The 22358-nt window shown below is 36.0% G+C and overlaps 3 protein-coding genes across 4 annotated transcripts; 1 reads left to right on the top strand and 2 right to left on the bottom strand.

Annotated features, from left to right (window-relative positions):
* Positions 1-3708: 3708 nt before the first annotated feature.
* On the bottom strand, positions 3709-12674 carry LOC130728715 (cell division cycle protein 27 homolog B). Of its 2 annotated transcripts, none has more exons than XM_057580265.1 (16): positions 12450-12674; positions 11462-11534; positions 11149-11258; positions 10844-10890; positions 9800-9897; positions 9323-9627; positions 8939-9094; positions 7550-7766; positions 6808-7034; positions 6601-6666; positions 6285-6404; positions 5802-5878; positions 5159-5278; positions 4850-5069; positions 4451-4732; positions 3709-4247 (listed from the first exon to the last, which is right to left on the bottom strand). In XM_057580265.1, exons 1-16 carry the CDS (start codon positions 12552-12554, stop codon positions 4197-4199), a joined length of 2274 nt encoding a protein of 757 aa, XP_057436248.1. In that variant the 5' UTR covers positions 12555-12674; the 3' UTR covers positions 3709-4196. The 2 variants fall into 2 exon arrangements, with proteins under 2 accessions (XP_057436248.1, XP_057436249.1); XM_057580266.1 differs by having other exon boundaries at positions 11149-11208; positions 12450-12493.
* Positions 12675-14219: 1545 nt separating this feature from the next.
* On the bottom strand, positions 14220-18511 carry LOC130728714 (uncharacterized). The gene is made up of 6 exons (XM_057580264.1): positions 18354-18511; positions 17632-18039; positions 16776-16921; positions 16163-16439; positions 15432-15704; positions 14220-14910 (listed from the first exon to the last, which is right to left on the bottom strand). The coding sequence occupies exons 2-6, from the start codon at positions 17938-17940 to the stop codon at positions 14431-14433; spliced, it is 1485 nt and encodes a 494-aa protein (XP_057436247.1). The 5' UTR covers positions 17941-18039; positions 18354-18511; the 3' UTR covers positions 14220-14430.
* A 1789-nt stretch (positions 18512-20300) lies between these two features.
* Positions 20301-21365, top strand: LOC130716997 (uncharacterized). The gene has a single exon (XM_057567080.1). It carries the CDS (start codon positions 20301-20303, stop codon positions 21363-21365), a length of 1065 nt encoding a protein of 354 aa, XP_057423063.1.
* The last annotated feature ends 993 nt before the right edge of the window (positions 21366-22358 follow it).

Raw genomic sequence — 22358 nt, 5'->3', positions numbered from 1 at the left:
CCTCATTGCTTCATGTTTTTTCTTTTCTGATTTCAATTTCTTAAATGGTATCAAAGCCCCAACCAGGGTTGTGCCATCTTGTTTCCAAATTAGATCATGGGAACGGTAAATGCAAATCAATGGTTTAAGATCCAATCATTCTTTTGCACGGTAGGTGGTCTGGAATGCAAATCTGTCTTGAAACCCTTACTGCGTTCATACAAGTGAAAATCCTTCCAATGAATAGGTTAGTCCAGGTTTGTCCAGCGGAAACTGTCACCCTATGTTGGGTTCGTTGATGGTAGCTTGCCACAACCCATGGACAACTACAACCCAACCTTTGAGGTGTTGGAACAATATAATAACTTGGTCCATTCTGGATTTTTTAATTCTGCATATCCTACGGTTGCCCAAAGCATTGTGTATGGTGAGAATGCTCTCAAGTTAAAAGTTAAATTTGAAGAGGTGTGTTGTGTTGTCTCTACTAAACTCTACTTAGGCAAAGTTCATTGCCAATTGCCATTATTGAAGCATACAAGGAGTTTCTTTGGGTGAAAAATTATTGCAGGACCTTGGTGTCTTGATAAAAATTCAACTTTTCATTCTTGGTCCATATTCATTAATATGAGGTATCATTGGATATGAGATGCATTGATTGTTAGGTTAGGAATTGGCCAAGGTTCAAACATATGGTAATGATATTTTTATGATGACTAAGGCATTACTGAGATTCAAGTTTGAAACTTGTGAGATTGTCAATTTGCCGATCATCTCCACATAGTTGTGAGAGAAAATTTGTTGGGATTTTGCCTCCATTCTTACGTGGATAAATGCCAACTATATGCAAATCCACTTGTCTCACTTATTCTCAAGTGGAGAGATGGGTCAGATTAGAGGAATTGAGAGTCTACTTTGGCAAGAAAGGCAAGCAATAAAAAGGTGAGAGTAAAGAGAAGGGAAACAATTTTCGCACAAACTCAGTGCAGTTGTACGAGCTTTGTCACCACTCCTTTGTTAACCATTGATTGGATTGAAATTTGGGCACCAAGTTCGCAACATCTGATTCTTCAACCTGAACGATTGGATTGGTGAGAAGATGTTTGAGATGGAAGGAATTGGGCTATATCAGCAACAATAATTTCTCATTTTTCTGATATTCTTAGTTTTCTATTTCTAGCTTGTTGCTTTAGCTTATTCCTTTTAAATAGCTCACTCATACTTAGCTAAATGATTTTACTTGTTAAGTATATGATCATATGAATTATCTCTTTCGAAAAAAAGTACATGAATTACCTTGTAAATCTTAAATAATGTTGTTTATTCTATATTGATCGAAAATTTTAAATGGTGAAAGTTACTTTGGTTAACTAAATTAGGTAATGTGTATGAGTACAAGTATATATGTACAAAGTATGAGAACATACATTTAAGTCGCTACCCATGCAAGTACAAGGACGAGTGCGAATAATTTTTAAAAATCCAAATATAAGAGTGAGTACTATAGTACTTTACCTAAATCTTACTTGTAGTACCCTACTCAAACCCTACCCATCGGTCATTGCCCTCCCTCGAACTCGAGTCAACCCTCTCCTGAAACAAAAGTTGACTCATTGCTTCTGCTCTTTAGTTTTGGCCTTAGGCCCAATTTTAGTTTTTGACGAAGTGTTTGGCCCAGCTTTTTTATGATTTAAAAGCTCCTTAAAATAAAAAAGTTGAAAATAAGAGCTAAAATAAAAAGTAAAAAGCTGTTTGTCAAACTGTTTTTGGATTTCAATCAATTTTTAACTAATATGTGATTCCCATCTGTTATTCAACCAAGATCATGGATTAAGGAACTTGAACATGAGAAACAAATGAAAGAAAGGGGCATACTCAGGGGAGTGAGAACCAGAGTCCTGGTGTTTGGTATTGGTGTTGGTGGGTTGGGTGTGTGCTTGATCACCACTTGTATTGCTATTCTCTTTTGTCTTCTCTTCAATTCAAATATCAATATCTCTAAATCTGTTAAATTGGGGCTTTTTTTCTTTGTGTTGTTCGCAGATCCAGTGGCTTGAACGTGGATCAAATAGATCTTGATGTGGCAATATTTTTTTTGATATAGTTGATGTGGTGATAATGAAAAGACCGAATGCAGCATACTTTGATGTTTCTCATGATGATGATGATGATGAAGAATTGATGATGATGAATTGATGATGCGAGAAGAGACGAGATCAGCACGAGATTGCCCCAAAAAATAAGTAACTTATTAGAAAATAGTAACTCACATTAACCTTTAATTTTAGAGCTTTTATTAAAATTTTCTTCATAAAAAATAAGTAACTTTTAATTTAAGATCTTTTTTAAAAACTCATTTGGCCCAACTTTTACTTTTAAGGAGCTTTTAAGCTATAAAAAAGCTGGGCCAAACACTACCTAAATAAGTTTTGGACAAACTTCCAAATGCGAATAAGAAATCTATTTTGTGGAGCTTGACAAGCTAAAGAATTTGCCATTGTGTTATGATCATAGGAATATGCTTAAACATAAACTCTAGTATGCGCTCATCATCATCATCTCCTTTATCTTGAGTATAACATTCATCAACTAGTGGCTATTAGTGTCACTGTTATTATGGAGGACATCCGTAGCATTCTTGCAGTTAGAGAGCACAAACAACTTTCACATGTCATGACCTGTAATGTAATAAGTGTCAGACCCTCAACAAAAGAATGGATTAAGGTGATAGAGTGTTATCAGGAGACGCTAGGTTTCGCTTCGGAATTGGAAAAAAAAACTGCCTCTTCAAAGACTTGGCTTAATGAATAGAAAGTACATCTCTCCACCGCGAACGGCTTCGCATGAAAGGGATCCCCTTACCAAAGCAGCTAGAGAAACTGGACAGACATCGTGCCGTAAGATCATGGATGACTCCACCAACACTCACGTTATCTTGACCTTGTATCGAACTTCCACTAACATATTTTCATCCATTTCCTTCATTAAACTACCGCTCGATGTTTCCCCAAGTGCCACCATTTTCAAATATTTATTTGAGAAAGACTTAAAACATTTTTTATTTTCTTTATACTTATAATTGTTAATAATTTATAATTATTAATTATAATTGGTTAAAATGGAACCAATATGGATTATTCAATCCAAATTATTAAATTATGATGGTTGCATCATAGTGGTTATTTGGTTTTTATCACATTAAAATAAGTATTTTAAATGACAAACTTAATGAATCCAAACTCTGTTAGCCTTTTGTTTCACTCAACAGTGAATGGAAGCGTGTTTGGTAATCTTGGAGTTGCAGGATTCGGGGGTTACTTGAAGGATTATGTGGACAAGTGGCTCATTGGGTTCTTTGGTCACTTTGGCATATTGGATTATCTTCATATGGAGCTCATGGGTATTGAGAAGGGTCTTTTCCTTGCTTGGAGTAATGGTTATAGGCATGTGATTTGCCAAACTGATTCGTTGGATGCTTTTGATGAAGGAAACACATTGATTACATTTGGGATTGAGATTTTCCGAATGTGCAAGGATATAAGTGGGCGGGATACAGTATCTATACCTACGCTGACCTATGAGCTTACCCCCTGCAGCTATAAAATCAAGTATGATGATACCCCTATTTGTCTTTAAGTATGAATGGGGCATGATACCCCTTAGGGCTCATAAACACTTATTTATAAGTTAATTTGATAAGGTTATTGAAATATGCTAAAAGTATGTTATAGGTATGTATCAACGTTTATTCATAAGCGAATTTGGGAAACTTATCAAAATAAGCTCAAAACAGCTTATATCTCATAAGCTATTTACATATACTCTCAAACACTTGAATAAGTGTTTATGCTATAAAATAAATTAAAATAAGCTCATCCCAATGGGCCTAAAGCTAAGATTTATGAACAAATGAATGGGTGAACTAATTATACATGTACTTTTCCCTAACATATCGGTACAAGCATGGGAGCTTCTTGGTACCTTTGTCATATCATGTCCACCTATTAAGTACATGAATCTCCTACACATCTCAGGTCACCTACAGGTCCGCCAATTAGATGGGTGTGATGGCTGCATGAAAGGTTGTTTCTCACCCATTTGTGCTGCTTTTATGCACAATCTGCCGAAAGCCCAAGCAGAACCAGTCAAATCCTTGTGATCAAGGATTCAAATGAGCATGAGTTACACCAAATTATCAGTTTTGCACTTCATCAGCAGAGCTACAAGTTGTCTTCCATCTCATCAGGCACATGCAATTTCTCAATGGCAGCCTGTCACAATTGAATGGAAGAAGTTTAAATTGCATAAATAAGGCAACAATAACCAGAAGTTCCAACATTTTCAAGAGTAGCCAGCCCCAACAGTTAATGAAAAACTAAACTTTCACAAACCAATCAGAAAACACAAAAATAAGAAAAAATATGACTTGTAAAATAAACATTGTTGTCCAGTTTAGGCAAATTGATCCAATCACCTTAATGGCAGCAGCATCTGTTGCAGATGGTTTCAAATCCAAAGAAATACCATAATGAAGCATTGCTTTCTCATGCATGTTACGCCTTTTATAGATCCTTCCCATCAAAGCATATACACTGCATTCACGGGGAGCATACTCTTTAAGCTCCTCCAGGACTTCCAAAGCCTCGTCCAATCTTTCCAAGCTCATGAGTATATTGGCCTTCTGATACATTGGAAGAGGATTTTTCTTATCTGCCAAGATAGCCTTCTCCATTACCACCAGCGCTTCCTCGCTTCTCTGTCAAGTCATAAAAGCATATCATAATTTCAGAATTCGGGATACGAAAAAACAAAAGACACATGTAGTTCTTAGTTGTAACTTGTAGTACTATAATCAGTGCAGCACGAGATAAACCTTCAAAGCATGCAAAGCAGTTCCAAGGTATGACATTATAACGGATGAGCGAGGATTGATTTGGAAAGCCATCCGAAAATGATGTTCAGAGAACTCAAACTTCTCTTGGCGAAGATATATCATTCCAAGTCCATACCAGGCATTGTAGTGCCTTGCATCAACCCTGAGTGCACTCTGGTAGCATTTGATACCATTCTCATAATCTTCTAGCGCAACATACCTGTTAAACAGCAATGAATTAGAAGACCTTAAAAAGTTGCAAAATCCGCACGCACAAATGTATCGTAAACAAAATGACCATGTTCATACTCATGTCCACAAAGTGTGTGCGCATATGCGAATCTGGGATTTAGTTGAACAGCTCGTTGAAAATTCTTCAGTGCAGTTTCATGATCTTTCTGCAGGCTGTAACAGTTACCCATGGCACACCTGCAAGGGCATTCAACAAAAAATGATACACCAGCATAAATGATGAAAATTATAAATAGAACACCCAAGTGGAGCACTGCAGCAGAAACTGACAGAAGCTAAAAAACACTTTCAACCTTCAAGCTCTACTATGCCAAAATTACATTCATGTGATCCTCAAGTAGCAGGAAATGATGTGATGATAAGTATATTTCATGAAAAGGCTTTGAAAACAGATCGCTCAGATAAGAAAACAATGAACCCAAATGGGCCATGGAAGCTTGTATTAGGCAGAATATACCTACTGACATATCATATTTCATATATGCCTGGAATATGGTATCAGCATGAAAACTTGCATTTATTAACTCAAGCACAGCATAGTTTTTACCCAGCGCATGCATTCAGAGATTTAGCATTGGTCATTCCAGAAATGTGAAGGATAATAGCCAGTAGAGATTATTTTAAGGAAGAAAGTTTCAAGTAAAAAAACATACAATTCTTTATACTGAATAAAAAAATACGAAGTTCCGCAAAAGCATACCAAGATTGAGGAGCTAAGCGATCAGTTGATATTAGCTCCTGAGCCAGGTAGCTCAACTTCATATCCTCCTTTAGAAGCTACACCAAAGATAAATCAGTCATTTAGTGAAGCAGTAAGCATGCAGGAACATATATCAATATTTTAATCATGAAGTGAAAGCAAGAAAGTACAGAAATTATTTTGGAGTCTTTTTAGGAGTGTTTTTCAAATTTCATCATACTTAATGATTTGTTTCCACATTAATTTAATTAGGAATTTAGGATTAACATTATTAGTATAAACAGGGATCTGTGCACTGTATTTTGTAACATATCATTACACAACATATATCACTATTCTATAATATTCAAAGTTAGTTCTCACAGTTACTCTTTCTCTACCCTAAGTCCCTGTAAGTTCAACAATTTAGAGAAATATTTTTTATCATTGCCTATCCAATATTAAATACATTGCAGAAACTGATAAAATGTAATATAGACTCACATAAAGGACTGTTGAGTATACGTCCATTCCTTCCAAACTATATGGCATAATCTGACGAGCAAGACCAAAGGCTCGATCAGCCTCTAAATAATCTACTAATTCAAAATGCAATCTTCCAACCTGCTCAAATCATCAATGTATCATGACAAATAGTTAGGGATATGCACCAATCAGAATCTCAAACATCTTAACCATTCAAGAAAAACGTTGGAATATAACATCTTAAGCCTGAATATAGTATATTGCTAAATCAATACAAACCAATAATTCCTATGTACGAAAAAATAGAGGATGCAGGACAAGGAACCAAAATTACCAGGGAAAGAACCCAGCCAGTATTGTAATGCTTATGTGGAAGTTTCAGATAGGTATCCAGTGCATCCTGTTCCACCAATAAACAGATGTTAAAAGAAAGTGTGATCTAGGACAGGTATTTTTGTCATTTTAGTTTTCTCTTTTCACATCCATAATTAAAATTCAATAGACGAATATAAGTTTTTTCTCCAGAAGGAAAAGATAATACCTGGCACCTATACAAGCAGGCAAGTCTAAAACCTTCACCAAAAACTCTTAGAAGGGTCAGTATTTCTGAAGCACCAGTGATGACTTTTGAACCACTAATTACTTGTCCACCAACTTGAAAATTCACGGCTTCCTGATCATTAGATTTCACTTCCATGGAAGTAGAGGAACTAGAACTTGTCGATGTGACATTCAAACGTGAATCATCTAGAACATCATTACGAATCCCTAAGATAAAAAAAAATGAGGAATCATTAGTCAATAGCTGTTCAGAAATATTTTGTATCATTATGTTAGGAGTCTGTATTATAATAGTAGAGCTTACACTATTTGTACAAGAGCAGTTCTTCATTTAGATAATGAGAAAAAAACAATATAGGTGAGTATCTTGTAAGTTGTAAGAGATATAAAATTGTCTAGATTCTAATTTTAAGGCTTCCTGCACCTTTGTCCATGATTAATAAATATGCTTCTCTTAATCTTTTTTTTAAGGAAATAATAGCATAGAAGATATTTGTCAAAACAAGTATAAAATCATCAGCTCAAATGTATTTTTGCACATGATCAACTTAACTACCAAAGCACCAAATCAAGAGTCAAGACAATAGTCTTCATGAAGGATAAGTGGATAACATTCCCAAAAGACAAGATTACAGTAAAATAGTCTTCATGAAGGATAAGTGGATAACATTCCCAAAAGACAAGATTACAGTAAAATAGCACTATATATGAAGATTCATCACCTTCATCAACGTTTTCATTAGCCCATGACTGTCCCTTACGAACTGTCATGGTACGAAAAGCCATAGAGCTAAGCTTTGACCCTCCAAGATACTTAGAAGAGTTGCTAGTTCCATTTCCAGATACAACAGTTGCATTAGCATTTGGATTAGCACTTGCATCATTAGAGAGTCTTGGACTACGTCGAGGACCAGAATCAGAAAATAACCTACCAGAAATCTGAAACAATAAAAGTAGAAGGAACAGTGAAAACGAGAAACAATTAACATGTAATCTATAAAACTAATGCATCCAACCTTGTGTACATAAATATGCACAATTTTTTTCATAATGGAAATTACATGTAGAAGTCTACCTTATAATCATTCACGATTGAAATCACTTAATCGCACGATTATGCGATTGATGGTGCCTTGGGCGATTAAAATTACATCTGTAATAGTTTTCTGGTTTAATCGTAAGATTAATCACATAATCGCACCAGAAAGTGTTTCTTTGGTTTATTTATGCTATTTTGTATGCATATATATATGAATTTACACACCCAGACACACACACACACACACACACATATATATATAGGAAATTTGCTAAATCTTACGATTATGCGTTTACGATTAAGACCCCCATCCCGATTGAAGTAATAATACCAATTTTGACTACTATATATGCTTATAATGCATACAGTACAATTCCAACAACTATAAAAAAGTACAAAGAAACCAGAATGCATATAGCCTATAGAGAGATGAGATGTTAAGGAGATATAGCAAAGAAAGTAATTATAATATGTATGTTTGGTTTTTATCATTTCACACGTAGAGAAAAAAAAAAGCTTTCTGGCCAAAATCTATATATCTTGAACATTTTGATCATAAGGTTTTTTTCTGAAAGCAAAATAAACAAATCCAAACACACTACAATCACATAAACTAAGAACTTGGAAAAAAGAAATGAAAAGATAAATTAGGATGCCCTTTAATAAAATATGACTAGATGAAATAATCATGAAATCAACTCATGTCCCTGGTTAAAGCCCAGTTTTCTTATGATAAAAGTCACTTCATACTCAATACTTGGAGTGAAGACTGTCAGTTTACATGTTAACAACAATATGAATAAATGGGTACCAACACTGTCAAAAATAAGTATCCATTAGTTCCATGGTATGTAAGATTAAGACATTTTATCAAATCAGTCTATAAACCAACCAAGTCTTGTCCAACTAGTTGAGGTATTATACTATTATATTTTATGAAGCCTTTGAGCATTTTAAAAAGATAATTTTCAGATCAGTGTCTACAGACAGAAAATGCAAGAGAGGGTGGTGAGTCAATTTTATGATGTAAAGGAAATAGAAAACAGGAGACTTATTACAGCTATAACCCAACCTTTCGTAACTTTCCTTCATCAACAAACTTTCTTCGGGGGGCTTGAATAGTAGAGTTTACTGTTGATTTAGGAGAACTCTCTGCACCAACAGTGCTCAGATTTGAGCCATTTAGCTGCACATTCCTACACAAAGGGGGCGGAGCAACACCTGACAACTGGAAAAGAGGTGAAGAAAATAATATCAACCATTTGAGAAGAAAAATGGGCATCAAGCAAATGCCTAATAGACCAAGAAGCCTACATTAATACTATGGAATTCTAGGACATGTTTTACAAATATTTCTGAATTTAGTGACTATGACTTCATAAGTAGTTTAACTTATCCTTAATTTTTTTATAAACATTAATATATACACACAGAATATGAAGCTTGATGCAATTACCTGCGTTACCATTGGAGATGGGGTGTTATAAAATGAAATGTTAGACGGACCACTATTAATAGGTTGACCAGAAGTTCCTCCTAATATAGATGCTCCATGATGATTTAGAGGAATATCCTTTAGGCCTTGCATGAGTTTCAGTTGCCTTGGATTCACATCTTCTGATGCACTGTGTCTAGTGTCAACCAAATTACAATCCTCAGTAGATGAATGCAGCTTTGGAGTAGTTGAGCAATTTAGGTATTGCTTTTGTATACAAAGAGCAGCTGCTTCACCAAAAACTGCAGTAGCTTCTTCAGCAGCGCCTAAATATTCAGAAAATTAAACAGTGATGTCGATGAAAATAACATTGAAATATGAAACACGTTACTTTACGACATAAAAAACAGTCCCTAAATCTCAAAACTAGGTTTCTCCAATCAATTCATCAAATATGCCCAATGAGCATCAAGAATCAGGTAATATCATCTTACAGACCTAATATGCACAACTCCTCATATGCTGCCCACATTAGAGGATCCACCAATAGTGCCTGCTTAAAATGATGTATGGCACTTCTCCTTCTGTCAGTATATCTGAAAAAGAGAATATAACAGAAGATGAATTCATCAAATTTTGTGAGCTTAAATTCAATCCAGTAGTGGATTTTGAGTAAAAGTCAATCAATGTACACTTTGAAAATATTCATAAGCACGCACGCCTGTGTACGCACATATATACATGCATATCTACCATGTTGATCTTTCATGCCAAACTTTAAAAAACTTTAACACCAATAGTAATGTAGTTAAATAGTTAATATTTTTCGTATTTTTTAATACATGTACGATATATTACATTAATCTAAATATATATATATGAATAGAGTACAAAACTATTTCTGATTTATGAAACGTTCTTTGGGTGTGATCTACACGATGAGAATATTCAATCAAATGTTGGACTTTGTTGGAAAGTCCTCCAATGAAAGTTGCTCAATTGTATATCTCGTAGAGAAAAGTTAGATTATTAACAATCAACTTTGTCATAGAAAAATGAAAAAAACTTGAATATTAGCAATACAACAGACATATTAGCTTAGCTAAAATAGATGGTAATGCAACTGGTTGCAAAATTAAAGTTTCAAAGGTTTAAATCAAAACCTACTTAAAAAGTGTCATCAAAGCATGGCTTATGAATGGATAGCTAAGTATTCGTGGAACTTTGGTTAAAAACATAATTGTTTCATTATAACTATTTTCTTGTTAGAACACATTAATACTACTAGTTTATGTTTCTCTGGATCATCATATATAACTAACATTCCTTCTAGCTTCTTGAGACTTGAAATTTTTGTATATGCCACAAAAAGGTAAGAATGGGAGCATACATTTTAAATAATGTCTGCTTTAATCTTAAATGGTATGTGGGCATATAATCTGATTTTGCAAGGATCAGATCATTTCCTTTCACACGATATTAAAAGCAGATTTAAGAAATACTGATTGACAATTGAGGGTAAGACTGATAGCGATAAGCAACCTGTAAATGAGCCCTAATAGATGATGACCAGCTGCACCATTTGGGACCTGCATATTAAGAAAAGCAACAAAAAAAAGTAGTTATTCAACTACTTGTGGTAAATGCACTCAGAAAATATAAAAAAGACGACTTCAAGCAAAGCAGCAGGTAGAACCAACGTCATAAATGAAAAGTGAATTTAACAATAGCTAATTTGACTAAGAGTACAGCAGAAGCCAATCAGTTTATGAGACAAACTGTGCTAAGGCCGTCTGGAGTGGAGACTTATAAATTTTATAAATTACATTCCCAATTATGCTTTGTACCTCTGCACTAGGCTCATTGACAGGACATAATGCTGCTTCAGCTTCACTAAGAAGATCCATCTGAAAACATGATATTGCAAACAAGTACCGGGATTGAGCCATTTGTGTTCCTTCAAGCAATAAAGACAAAATGAATAACAAGAGATATACAATGCTATAAGCAATGCTATGAGATAATGAGAAACAAAGGGGGATAAAATTATATATTGAAAGGAAATTCAGGAACAGGACAGGAATGATGATATTTAAAACTAACAGAACTAGGAAAGTAACTTCAAAACTGGATGGTGCGTAAACATTAAAAGAAATTTACCCTTTAAAATATGGTACGCAGAATGCGCTTGATTACTCTGCAAGTAACAGCTAGCCAACAATTGGAGATTTGTCTGTATAGTACACATGAAAAATAATTATGAAATGATACCATGAACGGAATAAGGATATTTTTCAGCAAGTGACGTCAAATACACAGTCAAAGAAAGAACTACTCATGAACAATAAGTCCTAATTGACAAAGTTTTAGGATAAAACATATTGGTTAGGCAAGTCTCGCAGACTGACACCACAATAGGCATATTTCGGCACAAAAAATAAGAATACAAATCAATTAAAAAATGTTGGCCCTACATCTACAACACATTCGATTAACAAAGTCAAAACTTTATCCTGATATGTATAAATATAATACATTACAAGAGCCAAGACTAAATTTCATATAGCCATTTTCAATCAAATTGATGTTACTTCTTCCGATTAAAAAAATTGAGCGCAACAAAACACCCTCTATGCTAAAAAATTTGCAGAAACAGCTTCATAAGAGGGCAGTCATAACCATCAGAATCATGCCAAAATTTCTACAAAGTAGCTCCAAAGACCCAACAAAGCTTCAAAATTCAAATTACTAATACCCAACAACATTCAGTCCTTCCACAAAACTAACAAAGACCCAACAAAACTTAAAAAATTCAAATTACCAATACAAACCCAATTTAATCACACTAGAGTACTGTGAAGAAGAAGAAACAAAAAAGAAAAATTTGAAGAACCCATATAGACAACGAAGCAAAAAGAGCAAATTGAATCCAAATCTAGAAAATTCAACTACTACTACAAGAGAAACTACAAAGTGGCATAGAATCAAACAGCTGGGTGACACTCATCGATCTCGATGCGGTAAGAAAAGACGAAGTTTTGGAGGGAATTTCGCAATTCAATTTTCTGGGTATTTTTCATATGAACCAAACGGTAACGAAAAGGGATAAAAGAAGAAGAAAAAAGGGAATTGAAAAGGGGGACCTCACCTCAGTGGGGAACTCAGCGCAGAGACGGTGGCAGAGGAAGATGGCGTTGTTGTGCATGAAATGGCGGAGACTCTTGTGCACGCAATCTGTGAGAATCGCTTCCATAGCTGATGGATGATGATGATACTGGTGCTGCTGCTACTGCTTCTTCTTCGTTTCCAATTCGATTCAGAGAGAGAGAGAGGTTTTGTGTTTTGTGAATTTTTTGTTTTGAAATCAGAAAATCAAATGTAATGGGTGTGGCACGTGACTTGTCTCTTATTTCAAATTAGGTCACGTGATGGGGTGTTGATTATTGGATCTCTAGCATCTCAAAATCAAAATGTTCCGTTGGTACTTGCCATATATATAAACAATCAAAATGTGAGTTAAAAAGAGAAAAAATATTGGTTTATTTTTGTCAAGAACTCTCTAGGTAGGTAGTAGTCGTGAGGCTGATTTTTCGCCCTGCAATCAATGAACTAAGTGATGTGAGGTTGGGTAAGAAGTTTTTTCTATTCACAAGAGCTGAGAATCGAACCTTCAAGCACTTGCTTAGCTAATGTTTGTTTATAGTTTTTTAAATTGTTTTCTATTTAAAAAATTGAAAAAGGTTATATATAATTTTTAAAAACATGTTTTTTTTTCTATTTTTAATTTTCAAATTATAATTTTTTTAACCTTGTACTCATTTCATGCACCTAGTTCTTTTGTTTTTTTTCTTTCGAAACATTTTTTAAAAATTGTTTTCAATTCAGAAAACTAAACAAAAATCAAACAAGCTAACTTTTTTTCTTCATTAGTTTTTTTTATAGGCAAATGTTAGTTGTTAGTAAATTTGTACAAATTATCTGTCCACAGGGTTCGAACCCTGAACCTACACCTGCAGTTACTCATAGCTAACTTTTTTCTTCATTAGTTAAGAGATTAAGCAATTTAAATCTTTTATTGTATTTTTCATAATTTTAATTTTCTATTCCACGATTAATCAAATTTTTTGGTTACATAAAGGAAAATAAAGAACAACTACGCTATAGCATCCTGCACTAGCACGACAATTAAACCAGCGGGAGGTTGTAGCCAGAAACGCTTGGGGGAAGCATCCCGAGCACCTATCGTGCCAAAAAATCCGCTGCATAATTCTTTTCGCGAGGTATTAAGCGAAGAGTCACCCTCCAATCTCAACTAAGCACACTTCTAACGCGGCGAATAACATCACGAGCCCAGTAATGGTCAACATTAGTATTAGACCATTTGATCCAAAAGTTTATTTTATAGAATTTTCACCTTTTTCATTTTGGAGTTCAACAATTTTGGTCCCTACTTCATTTTTCATAACTTTGATCCCCTAATTTAGTGATTTTTTATTGGTCTCTTTTTTTATTCACAATTTTAGTATTCAAGTATAATATGAACTTCAAATATTTGACATTTTTTTAGGTGATCACTTTACTTATAAGGTAGCTAACTATACTTTTGTATGTACTTATTAGAATTAGAACGACAATTGTATCGTTAAATTAATATTGTGACAAACTGACAATAATCAAAAGTGTAATTGAGCCAAAGAAAAAGTAAAATAAGTGCTTCCTAAGTGGATTAGTTTTTGCTTTTTAACTGGATGTCTGTAAAAGCAAATATTTAAACTCTGAGGAACTTTTTGTCAGACAGAACTATCCTGATCATCATATATAAGCATATGTTTTGCAGTCTCCTCTATTTATCTTGTGCATGTTTTCTCCCTTCCAGGTAACCTTGTTAACTTATTGCAATGAAACCTGATTCACAATATAAAGGAAGAAAGCAGCACAGATAAATTTATTTAAGCTGAGTTTCCACTATTATTTTCAGAAAAGACTTCTTATTCAACATAAGTACAAAAGCTCAAGATTTGATTTGTTTTTTGTACCCCTAAAATCACTTGTTTTCACAGTAAGAGATTAAAAAGTTAACTTAGAAAACTCACAAAAACATAAACTGCATCACACTCCTCACTTCTAAATCAAGCAGTTCCTGCATCTAGGTCAAGGAATTTCTTTATAATTCCCATCATTTCTCCTCCAGGGAAACGCCCCAGACATCCCCTCGCAGCTGCAATTTCATTCAACTCAAAAACTGAATCACCACTATAAGATTGAGACTCTCTTCTCTCTTCGGTTTCCAAATCATGTGTCAAGTCTTCAACAGACTTAACACTTGGAATAGGAAATGGGTCTAGAGAAGTTTTGGAAACAATGGATTCACCAATTGCACCGACAAAGTCTTTCAACCGACATATCGCGAATGGAACTGGTTCAAAGCTGTGATCTCCATATTCAACTGGAGTAGAGTGGTCTCCTGTGACACAGAGTGAATACTGAAATTTTCCACTTGATTCGGCTTCCCAGAGAAGCCTTGCCAACTGCCCTATAGCAGTATCTACAGCTTCTAATGCTTTGACTTTGAGAATGCTCGCCTTGTCGTGGCCTGCATCATCGATTGCCTGCAGTACCATAGAAGGAGAAACAAAAGAGCAGCATCAGCATTCTAAGTAAAATGGCAATGATTTAATATTTTATAAGGGCGCTTGATGTAGTCAAGTGTCTTGGAATGCTGATTTTTTTGCTTGGACAAAACTTAGATACAGTTCTATACATGTTTTTACAGTTATTCAATTACCACGTGACACTTGGGTTGGAAATGGGAAGTTGAGGGAAGTTATCACATCAACAAAAATAGTACCTATAATACTGTAGGCAAGTTTTTCCTTTTTTTTTCCATTCTATTCTGGACCATGTAGCAGCACTACTAAACATAAGGTATTTTTTTGCAATTGCAAACATGCATGATATCCCTCACATCAAGCTGGAGACTCAATTACAATTTAACACCTTATAATTTCTGGGGTGAGGAAACAAAAATGATACAAAATTCTCCATCTGTGAAATGAGGTTCTAAAACAACCGAGAGAAATGCAGAAAAAGTAAAATCCAATATAACAAACCAAAACTTAAAAAAATTGACCTTTATATGAAGAAATCCAAAGTCATAGCCATCTGACCGGCCTGCTTTATGCTCATCCTCTCCAGGCACAAAAACTCTAGGGCAAGACTGCAAAGGAGCTGAGAGTGCCTTGGCTATTGCTGATGCCTTTGAAGTTAGTAAGGTTCGATAGTCTCCAGTTGCTCCATGAGCTTCTAGAATATCAATACCAAGTGATAAGCCGAGACCGGCAATTATTTTTGTTGGAGCTACCATGCATGGCAACAAACCATGTTTATTTTCAAATGGTGTAACCTGCAATATACAATTTAAATGCGATAAATGCATGAAACTAGTACATGGACACACACTAGCATTTAAAACACATTGCATTTCATTATACAAAATTTTATAGGCTTAGATAGAGGATATAACATTTAATTTTCTATTCGAATATTTACAAACATCATAGAATTTTAAAAAGCGCTGAAGTTATAGAAAGACCACTTCCGTAGCTAAACTTAAAATCTGATAGTCCCCACCTTTTGAAAGGAAATAATATTGAAATAAACAACATACCACCATGAACATGGAAATTAATAGTGTTATTTTATTTCTTATTTTTTAGATAATTGTTACATATTTGATACACTTCCTTCAAGTAGCAAAATATGTAAATGGATTAAGAAGTACCAAAGTTTGGTTTTCTTAAGCATCACTTCAATGTTTGAAAGATTAATGTGTTAACTATGATATGAACCAAAGGAACATACCTCAATTCTGATGCCACAACCTCTTAAAAGGACAATATTTGCTATGTTTTTCCCCTCTGCAACACGTTTAGCATTCACTGGATGAGAAACCAGAATTTTTGTTATTTCCTTGGATAACTCATTAATGATGGCAGCAGTGTTCTTAGCTTCAGGAGAATCATCTAAAGCTTCCGCTTTCAAAAGTAAGCGGTTGTCTTTTAATGGATCTGTTCCTGATATATTTCCACTCAACTTTGGTCCTTTAACAACCACTCCACATCTATGTTCTGTTGCATACCTATGAAAAGAGTTGCCAAAACGTATAAAGAACTGTTAATTTTACCATCCATAAATCTTGAGTTCCTGAACATTTAACATCTAGAAATCAACTTACTTGAGGGCAGAATTTAAAAATTTTGGAATGAAGAAATCTTTAAAGCAGATAAAATAGACCCCAACCATCCAAGATCCTCCAAAACTTACAATATGACTAACCCCCACCCCCCAAACTCTCTACCGAGCACAATGTTCTCAAACTATCTTTCCACAAAACAGGAGACTAAAAACACTAAAACTCAATATTACAAAGTAGTCAACTACATTAACTACATTATAGCAACCTAGGTATCTTCACCTGACTCTTACTTCATAATCAGGGAAAGATGGAAGCTTCATTCCATCCAGGGCAGCACAAAGTATGGGACCTTCTTCTTCAAAGTGTCTGTCAGCTCTCCTACTCGTGACAACTCCAGATTTCTCATCAAGAGTTGCGAAATTTGACTGTATGAGAACATTTTATCAGGTAATTAGCATGAACAATTCAGAAAGCACACTTTATGTACAGATTCTTAGACTTTCATCTATCCTAAGAATTTATAGGAGTGCACCATTATATTGCAAAAAAATAGATTACAGAGAATATAGATCAAGCGTGAATTGAATGAAGGAGTGGGAAAATAGTAATTAAATCAAAATAAATGTGCCAAAAGTGATAATCTTTAAGTACAAAATTCTGTGAGGTGATCAACAGAGAGAGATAAACATCTACAGGCAGAAATGTCAGTCAAATATGTGATCCTTTATCTTTTACTTGTTTTCCCCACAAACAGAGAGAAGTCAACATATACTAAATTGTGTATAATTAAATCCTAAAATTGAACATGGAATCCTTCAGAGCTTACAAATAATGTCACATTCTTTAATCATCAAGTCCAGGAATGAAAGGAAAGAAGACAAAACATTGACAGGATTTTCAACAGTTACTATTCTATGCTGCTAACCATGAAATATATGCTATACACATTTCTGAATTATACCAACAATTGAAGAAAATATCTAGGGTGGTTTAATCTAAAATTTGAATCGAACTAACAATCGAAGCAAACCACGACTAAACGATCTAAGAAATGGATAATTTATGTAGCATGTAAAGCCAAATTGCCCCCATCCATAATTATGCTAAACAAATGAATATAGATTTATGCACCAACCTTGAAAGCAATATCACCAGGTGACATGGCCAATCCAGCCCCCATGGATTCAAAAGCTCCTCTACCGCGATAATAAACTCTAGGATCATAACCCAACAAGGAAAGATGAGCAGTGTCACTTCCACAAGCTAAACCAACCTCAACAGGGTCCATTAGTCCATTAACTCCAGCAGATGCTATGGCATCCAAATTGGGGAGTTTTGCTGCCTGAAGAGGAGTCTTGTATCCAAGCCTCGGCAGTGACACATCACCTATCCCATCAATCAGCACAAATGCCACTCTTTTCTTTGGCACCTGTGGACTACTCATTCTGCTTTTTTTTCTTCTTCTTTTTTTCCTTTCCTATTCTCAGCAAGTTCAATCTGTTGATGCCTTCATAAATAGCACAAGTAGAATAATACCAAAACCCTGCCACCATAAAAAGCATATATAAATATACACAAAGATGTGTTATTATCTTTGATCAAATTGAGTTCACAACTTAGAAAAACACAACAAATAATATTAATTCAACACCCATGATTTTTTTAATACCCAGATAAACCCCACCCACAAAATTGAAACTTTGTTTCAGTTTTGGGTTCAGCATTGAATTTGGAAACATGGGTGTAGTCCAATTTGTTTGAAATCATGTGATGTGCAGTTGCATCGATGTAAACAACATGCAGAGAAATGAAAATGCAATTTTGTGAATTTGCAAGAATGAATAGAAGAAATGAAACCTTGACGATTGATTTGGAGAGAAGAGAGTGGCGATGACAGACACAAAGACGAAGATGATGGAGGAACAATTGAATTAACACAACTCACTCACAAGTTTCTTTTGCCTTTATTCCTTATTCCTTGGTGAGGGGAATTGAGTTTGGTGCCCCACCCCTTAGGCTTTGCACCCCACTTTATTAAATACGGAATTTAAAGTTCCGTATCAATACGGAAAATAAAATTTCGTATCTGTTTTAGTATATAATGAGTGGTTGAAAATGTGACACGCATGCTTAAATACAGTACGGAATTTTAAGTTCCGTATTCAATAGGGAGAATACGGAATTTTAAATTCCGTATTTGATAAAGTGGGGTGTCAAGCCCCATAGGTGGGGTGCCAAACCCAACTCCCCGTGGTGAGTCAGGAGAAGGATATTTTTTGGAAAGGTAAAAAATATTTATGGGTATTATTGTCATTGCCACAAAAATAATAATGTACCACCACTTCGTCCTCCATAAGCACCTAAATTTTTTCTCTTTCATCAAAAATACATGGTTTACAATTAAATTAGTTTATGAGTTTGAGTTTGTAAACGAGTTTGATTTTCGTTCATACGAGGAGAATTGATGTTTAGTTTTGGCCGTCACGTCATTTTTTCCTCGGAGGGACTAAAATTAAACTCACTTATAAACTCAGAGAAAAAATATAGTAATATAAATTAGGATTTCATTTATGGCGGCTTCTAGGTGAATTTATCAACTGACCAAAATAGCAAATATAGTATTGAAAAAGAAAATTGAGAATATCAAAAGCATAATTTTACCATTGCGGTAGTTAGTTGAGTTCATTAAACATTTAGCTTATGGTTTAATCATGTATTGCGGGATACATTAAGGAAAAAAGCATAATCCTCAAACAAAATATAGAGAGAAAGGAGAGATTCGTTACGCAAGTGCGATAATGAGCGCTAGTGCCAATGTGAAAGGCAGAGCGAGTGAGGGAGCCGAAGAAGAGAGAAGAAAAGAACTTTTTGAGAGTTGAACATGAAAGAAGATGAACTTGAAGAATGTGAGTTTTTTGTTTTTTGTTTTTTAAAGTTTTTTTGTTTTCTATAGGTGGTGGATACCTGTGATAGAAAAGTGTTTTCATTTGTTAATTAAAGGTAATATTTGGCTAAAAATTGTTACATTGCATACATTAGATAACATTTTAATAAATAGAGATTAATTTCTATGCAGTGACAGTGTAAAAAGTTTTACACAGTTATTCAATCACATTCTTCAATTTCATATTTTAAATATTATTAAATTCAAAATTAATTATGAGTTAGCAAAATAAAGGGTTGTGATTGATTAATTGCGTAAAATTTAGGTAGTGTTTGGTACCAGAACGGAACAGGACTGAACAGAACGTAACAAGACATAAATGTTATGTGCAATGTGTTTGCTAAACATAGCACATAAGAACAGGACTAAAGTTAATTACTAATATATCCTATATATCCTATATTGTTTTCAAAAACACACAAAATTAATTTTAGGGTTCATTGAAATTATCAATTCGAACTGAATAAACACCAAAGCCAAAACTAAACTAGATGAAATTAAAATGAAAGATTGCATTTGTAGCAATCATTTAGAAATTAAAATGAAAGATCGCTATAGTCTTTTTCGCAAACAAAGAAACAACCATGTATACTAGGGAAGAAACCAATTATATTTGCAGAAAGAAAAACAGAAAGTGAATCGATGGTATGCGCACAATCACAGAGAAGACTTGTGCACAGTGAGATGAGAGAGAGAGAGAGAGAGAGAGAGGGTGGTGGAGAGAGAGAGAGAGACGGAGTGTGAGGTCTGTGAGAGGGGTAGGGAATTGGGGTAGGGAACGTGAGACTAGCAGAGACAGATCACAGAGAGAAGATGATGGCAGCATTACACCATTTTACTTCTCCCACTTCCCGGATAGCATGGAGGTCTTGGATTTGTGGCCAGTTTTCCAGAAACATGGGAGGGTTTGGGATGTTTTCATCTCCTCCAAAAGGGACCAAGCAGGCAGGAGGTTCGGGTTTGTGCGGTTTTTGGACGTCAAGGACTCACGTAAACTAGAACAAGATCTGGATAACATCATGATTGGCAAGATGAAACTTCACGCCAATCTGCCAAGGTTCTCTAAACCTAAGAGGAGGATGGCTTTGCCTCATGGCCAAAACCCTGAGAGGGTGCAGGAGCCTAGGGCACCTGCCCAATGGCGAGTGCGTCAGGCGAGTCAATCGTATGCACAAGCGGTTAGTCAGAAGGGACGCGTGGAGTCAGTGCCGGCATCTGGTTCGGGTCCCCAACCAATGACTGTCAAGTCACAAAGTCTGCCCCTGCAAGCTGTGGAGGAATGGCGCGGCCCAGAAGTTCTGGATGGTGAGGAATGGATGTCCAGGAGCTTGGTGGGGGTGATCAAGGATCGTGATATGGCTACAAAACTTCGTGGTGAAGCGTTCCTTCTCCGGGGGTTTGAGACGGTGAAGGTAAGATTTCTAGGGGATGATCTAGCGCTCCTCACGGGGCCTGAAGGTGTTGATCTTTCGCAACTGTTACACGAATCTCGTGACTGGCTCGCGGAAGTCTTTGTTACCACTTACCCTTGGAGTCCACTGGTAGCACCTGATCATAGGGTTACGTGGGTGCGCTGCTTTGGTGTCCCGATCAATATGTGGACGAAGCTTTGCTTACAGGAGCTAGTAGCACCATTGGGAGAACTCATTGCTGTAGACCCCCAAACTGAGTCCTTTACATATCTAGAGTTTGCAAAGGTCCAAATTCGTACCAAGGAACCTGGGGTGTTGTCCCTTTGTAGGAAGATAAAGGTTCGTGATGCGGTGTTTTCTGTGAACATCATTGAAGATATGGGGAGCCTGGGGTTGGGAACCTGTGAGTGTTCCTGCAGTAAGTGTGACAAGGAGGTGTCAGTGGAAGGCTCTTTGAATTTGGAGGTTGATGATTCAAACTTCTCAGTCTCTGATGAGGATCACGACATGTAGGATGACTTGGCTCTTCACAATGGTGTAAGGAAGATGACGAACCCTGCTGGACAGGCGGAGGAGCCACTTTTGCCTAAGCCGCCGGCGGCGGCGGCGGATAGACATTCAGAGGCTTGTGAATCTGGGTCCAGGCACAGGGAACAACTCATTAAGAGCATTAATGGGGAGGCCGTTATTCACTTAAACGGTGGTCAAAGTATTGAAGGGGTGGTTAATGAAGATAATAACGTGAACTTAGAAAGGGGCAGCTTTTTAGGAGAAACTGATGAGGAATTTCAAAAATTAGTTTTTTCTCAAAACAGTGGGGACCACGAAGCTGAAACAGAAGTTTCTAAAAAGAATATTGAGCATAAGTTGGTTCAGTCTATAACTGAAGCCCATTTTCCACCACTTAAGCCCAAGTGTGGAAACGGGTCAGCTGAGGATCAAACCGGGTTGGGGGTGAAATCGGGTCCTGAATTGGGGTTTAGGGATTTGTTTTCAGAACAGCGTTATCGTGACTTGAGAGTCTCGCATGGCTTGGGGGAATTTTCGCCCTCCTTGCCGCTTCTTCCAGCAACAACCTCGAAGTCCAAATTGCCACCGACGGTGAACGTGAGTGGCGGCGGCAATGACCTTGGTACCTCGGCGACGGAGACCCTGAGTGGACGGCCAGCGGAAGCTTCGAAGGGTGGGTCCATGTTTTGCCAAGCGACCCAACCATGGATATCTCAGGTTAGCACAGCTTGTCTTTCTAGTAGTGCCACTGTTTCTGATGTTTGTTCCAGAAAATGTAGTAGGACAGTTTGGGTAGCTGATGAAAAATCAGAAGCTCTGGAAATTTGGAAGTTGGGTAAGGAGCTTGGGGTATCTTTCCAGGGGGATGAGAACAAATTTATCAAGAGAGTGGAGGAGCTTGAACTACGGGACATTGATGCCCAACATGGTGCGATTGCAAAAAGAGGGGAAGCTAACAGTGTCTTATGAAGATTCTTTCCTATAATGTGAGGGGGT

The sequence above is a fragment of the Lotus japonicus genome, chromosome 1, assembly GCF_012489685.1.
Source record: "Lotus japonicus ecotype B-129 chromosome 1, LjGifu_v1.2".
In the NCBI taxonomy this organism is placed as follows: domain Eukaryota; kingdom Viridiplantae; phylum Streptophyta; class Magnoliopsida; order Fabales; family Fabaceae; genus Lotus; species Lotus japonicus.
This window is presented reverse-complemented; position numbering and strand designations above follow the sequence as displayed.

What these genes read in the sequence shown, in the direction of transcription:
- LOC130728715 (XM_057580265.1), bottom strand. Translation starts at nt 12,554, where the DNA reads ATGGAAGCGATTCTCACAGATTGCGTGCACAAGAGTCTCCGCCATTTC. An exon ending in ATGAAGGAAAGTTACGAAAG is followed by an intron (nt 7,767 to 8,938) that starts GTTGGGTTATAG and finishes TTATTGTTTCAG; the next exon opens with ATTTCTGGTAGGTTATTTTC. An exon ending in CCTGCTTGTATAGGTGCCAG is followed by an intron (nt 6,667 to 6,807) that starts GTATTATCTTTT and finishes TTGGTGGAACAG; the next exon opens with GATGCACTGGATACCTATCT.
- LOC130728714 (XM_057580264.1), bottom strand. Translation starts at nt 17,940, where the DNA reads ATGAGTAGTCCACAGGTGCCAAAGAAAAGAGTGGCATTTGTGCTGATT. An exon ending in CTGGTGATATTGCTTTCAAG is followed by an intron (nt 16,922 to 17,631) that starts GTTGGTGCATAA and finishes GTTCTCATACAG; the next exon opens with TCAAATTTCGCAACTCTTGA. An exon ending in GTTGTGGCATCAGAATTGAG is followed by an intron (nt 15,705 to 16,162) that starts GTATGTTCCTTT and finishes TGTATATTGCAG; the next exon opens with GTTACACCATTTGAAAATAA.
- LOC130716997 (XM_057567080.1), top strand. Translation starts at nt 20,301, where the DNA reads ATGGAGGTCTTGGATTTGTGGCCAGTTTTCCAGAAACATGGGAGGGTT.